Source organism: Ipomoea triloba, chromosome 5 (assembly GCF_003576645.1).
Source record: "Ipomoea triloba cultivar NCNSP0323 chromosome 5, ASM357664v1".
Taxonomy (NCBI): Eukaryota; Viridiplantae; Streptophyta; class Magnoliopsida; order Solanales; family Convolvulaceae; genus Ipomoea; species Ipomoea triloba.
This window is the reverse complement of record NC_044920.1, coordinates 27,237,115-27,245,792: the sequence shown is the minus strand read 5'-3', so window position 1 is coordinate 27,245,792 and position 8,678 is coordinate 27,237,115. Positions and strand designations below refer to the sequence as shown.

At 36.0% G+C, this 8,678-nt stretch overlaps 1 protein-coding gene and 1 pseudogene across 1 annotated transcript; both read left to right on the top strand.

Moving 5' to 3' along the window:
• The first annotated feature begins 665 nt into the window (after positions 1-665).
• LOC116020986 (AAA-ATPase ASD, mitochondrial-like) lies at positions 666-2,277 on the top strand. The gene has a single exon (XM_031261572.1). It carries the CDS (start codon positions 668-670, stop codon positions 2,183-2,185), a length of 1,518 nt encoding a protein of 505 aa, XP_031117432.1. The 5' UTR covers positions 666-667; the 3' UTR covers positions 2,186-2,277.
• A 1,715-nt stretch (positions 2,278-3,992) lies between these two features.
• LOC116020497 lies at positions 3,993-5,540 on the top strand (annotated as a pseudogene).
• Positions 5,541-8,678: the final 3,138 nt, after the last annotated feature.

The window sequence follows — 8,678 nt, the reverse complement described above, 5'->3', positions numbered from 1 at the left end:
TTTATAAGAAATAATAATTTCTTAAGAGTTAATTACCGATTTAGTCCCTCGACTATTGGGATTTCACCACTTTGGTCCTCGACAATTTTTCTTGCGCAATTAAGTCCTCGACTTTGAAAAAATTAACCAATTTGGTCCTCCGTTTATTTTGGTGTTTAACAGCCGTTAAATCAGGACCAAATTAGTAATTTCGCTATAGTCAAGGGACCATTTCGGTAATTAATTTTGACTGAAATGGTCCCTTGACTATAGTGAAAATTACCAATTTGGTCCCGATTTAATGGATATCAAATGGTAAAATAAACGGAGGACCAAATTGGTTAATTTTTTCAAAGTCGAGGACTTCATTGGGCAAGAAAAATTGTCGAGGACCAAAGTGGTGAAATCCCAATAGTCGAGGGACCAAATAAGTAATTAACTCATTTCTTAATTATCATTTACCACCCTAACGTTTCTTGACGACCAAGACTGTATGGTATATATAGGAGCCATGAAAGTCCTAAGATGTATACTGGAAGTAGTATTCTGATTAGCTTTCATTGTAGTGTTTGTATTCAAATAAAATAGAAGTCTTATATAGCCATTCAATTTAATCAGCAGTAATCTTCTTATTTAGTCCGTATACGTGCTAGCGAAGGAAATCAAGAATTGAAGGAGATCGAAGATGATGATGATGATGGGTCCTTCACTTGCAACACTCATGTTCATCTGGACCTTGTACCAGAATTTTTTCCCATATCAAATTAGCAATTATATCATCACCCAACTCCACAAAATTCACTATTTTTTCTACCCATACATCCACATCACCTTCCATGAATATGACCACGAGGAGCTCTTTGACCGCAGTAAATTATTCTTAGCCATTGAGAGGTATCTAAGCCATAATTCTTCCAATAATGCCAAGCGTCTCGTGGCCAAAGGTGTCAAGGATAGCACCCAGGCCTTGGTTCTCACCATGGACGACCACGAAGAGGTGACCGATGTGTTTCGAGGGATTAAGGTTTGGTGGAGCTCCCACCAGCACCCTACCAATGGACACATGATCTCGTACTTTCCCAAGGAGGACGAGAAGAAATTTTTCCAGCTTAAGTTTCACAGGAGGGACCGAGACCTGATTACACAGTCTTACCTGAAACATGTTTTGGATGAGGGAGAAGCCATAGCTGTGAGGGACAGGAAACGGAAGCTTTACACCAACAACAAGAGTGATCACTGGCATGGATGGAGGAGCACCGAATGGAGCCATGTGATCTTCAAGCACCCTTCCAATTTCAAAACCCTAGCTATGGAACCGACCCGGAAACAAGAAATCATGGAAGAGCTTCACAATTTCAGCAACTCCAAGGACTATTATGCCAAGATTGGCAAGGCCTGGAAACGGGGATATCTCCTCCACGGCCCGCCTGGAACAGGGAAATCTAGCATGATCGCCGCCATGGCCAATCTTCTGCAGTACGATGTGTATGATCTCGAATTAACCGCCGTGAAAGATAACATCGACCTGAGGAAGCTGTTGATTGAAACTTCCTGCAAATCCATCATTGTAATCGAAGATATCGATTGCTCTCTAGACCTAACAGGGCAGAGGAAGAAGGAAAGGGAAAAAGAAGAGATAGATCCAATCAAGAAACAATTACTCAAGGAAACAGAGAAGAAGGACAATGAGGTGAATCAGGTGACTCTATCAGGCCTTCTAAACGTCATCGATGGACTCTGGTCCGCCATTGGAGAAGAAAGAATCATAGTTTTCACCACCAATTACATCCAAAAGCTCGACCCTGCCCTAATTCGGAAAGGGAGGATGGACAACCATATTGAGCTCTCTTATTGCTGCTTTGAAGCTTTCAAGGTTCTAGCCAAAAACTATCTAGACATTGAATCCCACGAACTTTTTCCAGAAATCAGAGTTTTGCTGGGGGAAACTAAAGTCACCCCTGCTGATGTTGCTGAGAATTTGATGCCCAAATCTGGTGGAGAGAAAGCAGAGACGTGCCTGAAGAGATTGATCGAGTATCTGGAAACTGCAAAAGAAAAAGCGAGGTTGAAAGCTGAGGAAGAAGAGAGAAGCAAGGCAAAGGAAAAGGAAGAAGCCACCATGAAAGCTGAGGAGAGCTTGGTTAAGGAAAATGGCGATGCCAAGAAAATTGACACCATGGTTATAGAAAATGGTTATACAAATTAAAGAATGAGAATTAGTAGAGATTATTGTTCGTATTAGCTTCTTCCCCACCTAATTACTAAATATTTAATTTCAACTTTTATATTTAAACCAGGATTTTGGACATGTCAATGTAATGCTATTGTTATTTTCTACTTAGTTTTCAATATATTACTCACATAGAAAAACTTTATGAAACTTTACAATTCTCTAGGATTGATTTTCAATTGAAAGGATCTCATTACGGCTTTTCCTTTGATTATTTATTGTAGTCTAATTAGTAACTACCCTCTAATATGTAGTAGAAATTAATTATTTTTGTGTATCATTAGCATATAAAATTAATTAAATAAGTGTAATACTTACCATAAATAAATAATTAATCACCATATACTTCATATTATTAATTTTGGTAACAAGTATACTTTGTATATTTCAATATTAGACATTTAACACTATAAAAATAGTTATCATATTTTTTTGAGTACAAAATAGTTATCATATATTTGAACTATATATTATTATTATTATTATTATTATTATTATTATTATTATTATTATACACAATCAATTCAAATAACCTTCGTCAACCATTCAATTAGAAAAAGGTCTAATAATTTTTTCCAAAAAAAAAAAAGGTCTAATAATTGATTATTTTTTCCTTTTGAACGGCCAATTAGTTATATAAAAATCTAAATTTTTTAAAATATACGTAGTGGTACATGAACGTACTACCTAAACAACCGGCCAACCGCTTGTAACTTAACGTAATTTTTAATTTTGTGAAAATTGTACTATTCTTGTCCCTAAGTTATAGGGTAATTGAAGAATTCTCCATTGAGTGTCAATCATTCTTACTTTTCAGTTTTCATCCCTAAGTTATTGTTGATTTCTAGACTTTTAGGGCAATCTACCAATAAACCAACACAACCGGAAAATGTTAAGATTCACGAGAAAAGATGATAATTCACTCTCAAATCCTCTTGTGTATATTAAAATTGCTTAACCCCTCCTACAGTGCCTTTTCAAGCCTTTTATATAGACCAAGGTGGCTGTTGCACCAGGCCAACCATTAATGCAATAAATGAAGTAATTAAAGGTAATAAAGACTATAAATGCTATTTAATCTCGCCCGGCTCATTATCTCCATCAACAATCCTTATCATCATTACCACTAACTCCTCGTTAATGGGGTGTTCCATCGATTCACCTGGGACTACGCTCTGTTGTGCTCGACTGACTCTTGCCACTACTCAGATCCAATGGTTCGGCTCCTCCATTCATTTGACTACGACTTCCTGACTCCTTCATTCATCTACTCGGCATGTCTCCTTCGCCCGCTTGGTAAAGACGCCTGGCCCCGTCACCCACTCAGTCAGGACTGTCAGCCTTGGTAATGCTTCCCTCTCTCTGGACGACTGCCTCGCTAAGGACCTCCTGCCTCCTTCACCCAGCTTGGATATTTAACAGGCTCCAACCGACTCATTGATTCTGGCTCCTGCGATCTGACTCCTTTTTATTGGTCTCACCACTTGATTGGCCTGACAACTCTCTTTACTTCGTGTCTCCCCTCGCTGTGATTCTATCCGCCCGATCCCTTATTTCTAATCGGCTCAGTGACTCCTCCCGTCTTTTCTTGTTGTCCCGTCTTCCCTTGTTACTTTTACGGTCTTGGAGGCCCATATCCCATCATCTAGTCCCTCATTTTCATGTACTCGCGCAACTTGATAAATTATACTAAAGTTGTAAATTTCGTCCAATACACCAATACCAAGTATAAGAGGTTACCACGGTACTACCTAAATCCACAAATCAAGAATTGAAGGAGATCGAAGATGATGATGATGGGGGATGTCTGGTCTCAGCTAGGCCCTTCACTTGCAGCACTCATGTTCATCTGGACCTTGTACCAGAACTATTTCCCAAATCAAATTCGCACTTATATCATCACCCATGCCCACAAAATTTACTGTTTTTTCTACCCATACATCCACATCACCTTCCATGAGTTTGAAAACGAGGAGCTCTTCGACCGCAGCAAAGTGTTCGTGACGATTGAGAGGTACCTAAGCTATAATTCCTCCAATAATGCCAAGCGCCTCGTGGCCAAAGGCGTCAAGGATAGCACCCACCCAAGGGTTGGTTCTCAGCATGGACAACCACGAAGAGGTGACTGATGTGTTTGAAGGGATTAATGTTTGGTGGAGCTCCAACCAGCACCCGCCCAATCGTCACACAATCTCGTACTTCCCCAGGGAGGACGAGAAGCGATTTTTCCAGCTTAAGTTTCACAGGAGGGACCGAGACTTCTGGACCAGGCGAAGCCATAGCTGTGAGGGACAGGAAGCGGAGGCTTTACACCAACAACAAGAGTGATGAATGGCGTGGGAGGAAGAGTACCAAATGGAGCCATGTTGTCTTCAAGCATCCTTCCACTTTCAAAACCCTAGCTATGGAACCAACCCGGAAACAAGAAATCATGGAAGAGCTTCACAATTTTACGAACTCGAAAGACTATTATGCGAAGATAGGCAAGGCCTGGAAACGGGGATATCTCCTCCACGGCCCGCCTGGAACAGGGAAGTCTAGCATGATCGCCGCCATGGCCAATCTTCTGCAGTACGATGTGTATGATCTCGAGCTCACGGCCGTGAAGGATAACAGCGAGCTGAGGAAGCTGTTGATAGAAACTTCCTGCAAATCCATCATTGTAATCGAAGATATCGATTGCTCTCTAGACCTAACAGGGCAGAGGAAGGAGAAAAAAGAAGAGAAAGAGGAAGACAAGGAAAAAGAAGAGAAAGATCCAATCAAGAAACAATTACTCAAGGAAACAGAGAAGAAGAAGGGGAGTGAGGTGACTCTATCAGGCCTTCTAAACGTCATTGATGGACTCTGGTCCGCCATTGGAGAAGAAAGAATCATAGTTTTCACCACCAATTATATCGAAAAGCTCGACCCTGCTCTGATTCGGAGAGGGCGGATGGACAGCCATATTGAGCTCTCCTATTGTTGCTTTGAAGCTTTCAAGGTTTTGGCCAAAAACTATCTGGACATTGAATCCCACGAACTTTTCCCAGAAATCAGAGGTTTGCTGGGGGAAACTAAAATCACCCCTGCAGATGTTTCTGAGAATTTGATGCCCAAATCTGGAAGAGAGAAAGCAGACACGTGCCTGAAGAGATTGATCAAGTCTCTGGAAGCTGCAAAAGAAGAAGCAAGGTTGAAAGCTGAGGAAGAAGAGAGAACCAAGGCTGCTGCAGCAAAGGAAAAGGAAGAAGCCACCAAGAAAGCTGAGAGCTTGGTTAAGGAAAATGGCGATACCAAGAAAAGTGACACCATTATTGAAGAAAACGGTGATATCAAGAATGAGAATTAGTAGATTGGTGGAGTTTAATGTATTTGTTTGCCCTCTATTACAACTCTGAAATCAGATTGGGCTGATCTTTGTTGAAGTAATCATTCTCTTAGCTTTTTTTCTTTCTTTAATATTCATGTGTTTTTATTTCAACTTTCTGCAAATAATTACAGTATATATATATTTTTTTGGTAAATCCACAAAGTGTTTTGACTTCTCTCAGTCCCTTTAAGGTTTTGAGTCTAACCGACTAATCCTTGCTCTTTTTAGTTCTTCTTTAAAGTGTTGGATGTCCCACTCCTCTTTCACACTCAATTAGCCAAAACTTTTACCAAAAGTCTTCGAAGCTTTAAGGACTTGTTCCAGACAAATACCTGAGGTTAAATAGAATTAAAATTTCATGAAAAAATCATTTCATTATTTGATCGGTGAAAAAAAATTATTGAAGTTATTAATTTCATTGTTTGAACTTATGGTGGGTGCTATCACGAGAGAGTATGTTTATTATTCGTACACAAGCATTGTATTTAGTAATTGTTTAGAGCATTTTCAAAAAAAAAAAAAAAAGTAATTGTTTAGAGCAGGCTCTATTAGTTCATTTTTTTTTATGAGATAAAATGTCAAATTCTCAAAGGCTATGTTTGGCAAACCTAGTTGAAAAGGTAGCTGAAAGCTGAAAATGAGCTGAAAGCTGAAAAGCTATAAGTTGCTGAAACAGGTGAGCTGTTATGCTTAAAAGTGTTTGGTAAAATTAGCTTTTTGATAAGCTGATAAATGTAAAAAGACTAAAAAGGGCATCTTCATAAAATTTAAATTTGTTTGTTTACATATTAAAATTTAACGTTTGAAAATAAAACTATTAGCAAATCATGATCTAGCATCCCATAATGAAGTTGCAATATTGTTGCGAATCTCCTTCATCTCAGTAGAGGTCTGACTTAAACTTTCGTTGGTGGAGGTATTACTACTTGAATCTTGAAGTTCATCGGGCGGTATGTAATCTGGATGCTGCTCAAACACATTAAACATCATGTCATCTTGTGAATTCTTCCGAATATAATTACATTGATAAAACTTGGGTTGAATCCTACAGATTACAAACACTGCAGAAACTTACTTTAATTCTTCAAATTACATTATATCAAAAACACTGCAGATTTCATTAATATATATTATATCAAAAACAAACACTGCAGATTACATTGATAAAACTTGAGTAGAATCCTACAGATTACAAACACTGCAGAAACTTACTTTAATTCTTCAAATTACATTATATCAAAAACGCTGTAGATTTCATTAATATATATATATATATTATATAAAAAACAAACACTGCAGATTACATTAATATATATATTATATCAAAAACACCGTAGATTAAATTAATATATATATTATATCAAAAACACTGCAGATTACATTAATATATATATATATATAAATAAATAAATAAAATGAAGGAATACATGAAATATATATCATATACACGCAGTCCAACCATTCAAGTAATACAAGTAATACAATGAAATATATATCATATACAAGCTTACGGATATACGAGATGCAATAGAAAAAAAAATATACAAGTAATACAACAAAATAAATATATACATACCTACAGACGGATGATATTGCGATTGGCCGGTTGCAGACTGCGGAGCGAGGTGGCTGATGGGCGATGCTTCTGCGGAGAGTGAATGAAGATGAAGCGATTAGCGTGAAAATTGCGAATAAATAAGAATAGAAAAGGGTTTTAATTGGGAAGGGTAAATGATGTCATTTCTTTAAAATAATAAGGTTAAAGATGGAAAAAAAAGTTAGGAAGCTAATAGCTTATTTTGAAACGCTATCTTAGGTAGCGTTCAAAAATAAGCTCCTATTTTAAGCTACTAACTTATTTTAGGAACATTACCAAACAGAGCTTATAGCTTATTAGTAGCTTAAAATAAGCTATAAGTTCCTAAATAAGCTCTGCCAAACAGAGCCAAAATATTCTACAAAGTACAATTAACATCCTAAAAAAATAAGGAGACATTTCAATTAAGCACCCAAACTTGAAAAATGGTGTAATTAATTCATTTGATAGGTTACTATCATATAACCTATTAAAAGTAGTTGACTTGACATCCATGATCCATATGTATCTTGAATGTTATTGTGTCATGTATTTAAATACAAAAATAATAATGCTAATTTTTATTTTTTAATAGTTGGCTACCAAGATAGCTCTTTCTTCTTCCATATTGGACGGAAACGAGGATTTCTACTTTTCAGTCTGATTTTCATCCGAATATGGAAGAAGACCTTCTCAATAGAGTTGTCATGACAATCATTAATAACTACGGAGTATTATGGAGTACTTTTAACTAGTGATTTTCAAGACCTTCATTAATTTTATTAGAAAAATTCTATGAAACTTTACCATTCTCTAGGATTGACTTTCAATTAAAGGGGTCGTCACTTTTGCATATGATTATTTATTGTAGTCTAATTAGTAACTACCCTCTAATATGTAGTAGAAATCAATTAAATTTGTGTATCATTAGGATATAAAATTAATTAAATAAGTGTAATACTTACCATAAATAAATAATTAATCACCATATACTTCGCATTATTAATTTTGGCAACAAGTATATACTTAGTATATTTCAATATTAGATATTTACACTATAAAAATTCTTATCATATATGTTGAACTATATTATTATTATTAGGTATTAAAAAAATATTATTATTATTATTATTAATTTATTATTATTATCATCATCGTTATTATAATACACAATCAATTCAAATAAGCTTAGTCAACCATTCAATTTTAAAAAATATTTAAAAGGTTCTAATAATTGATTATTTTTTCCTTTTGGACGGCAAATTAGTTATATATAAAAATCTAATTTTTTTAAAAAATATTTATAGTGGTACATGAACGTACTACCTAAACAAGTAAAACAACCCGCCAATCGCATATAATTTTATGTGGATAAAACATAATTTTTTTTTAAAACATAATTTCATATTTAGTTTAATTTTTATTTTTTATCAATATTTTATTTATTAAACCAATCATATTGAATATTTCGGCCAAAGACCTTGTGGTCTAGTGATATCTTGTTTACACTCCCACACAGAGGGGAGTGAGGAGTGGATTCG

Bases quoted from the DNA above. Each gene is read 5' to 3' on its own strand.
- LOC116020986 (XM_031261572.1), top strand. From the start codon at position 668: ATGATGATGATGGGTCCTTCACTTGCAACACTCATGTTCATCTGGACC.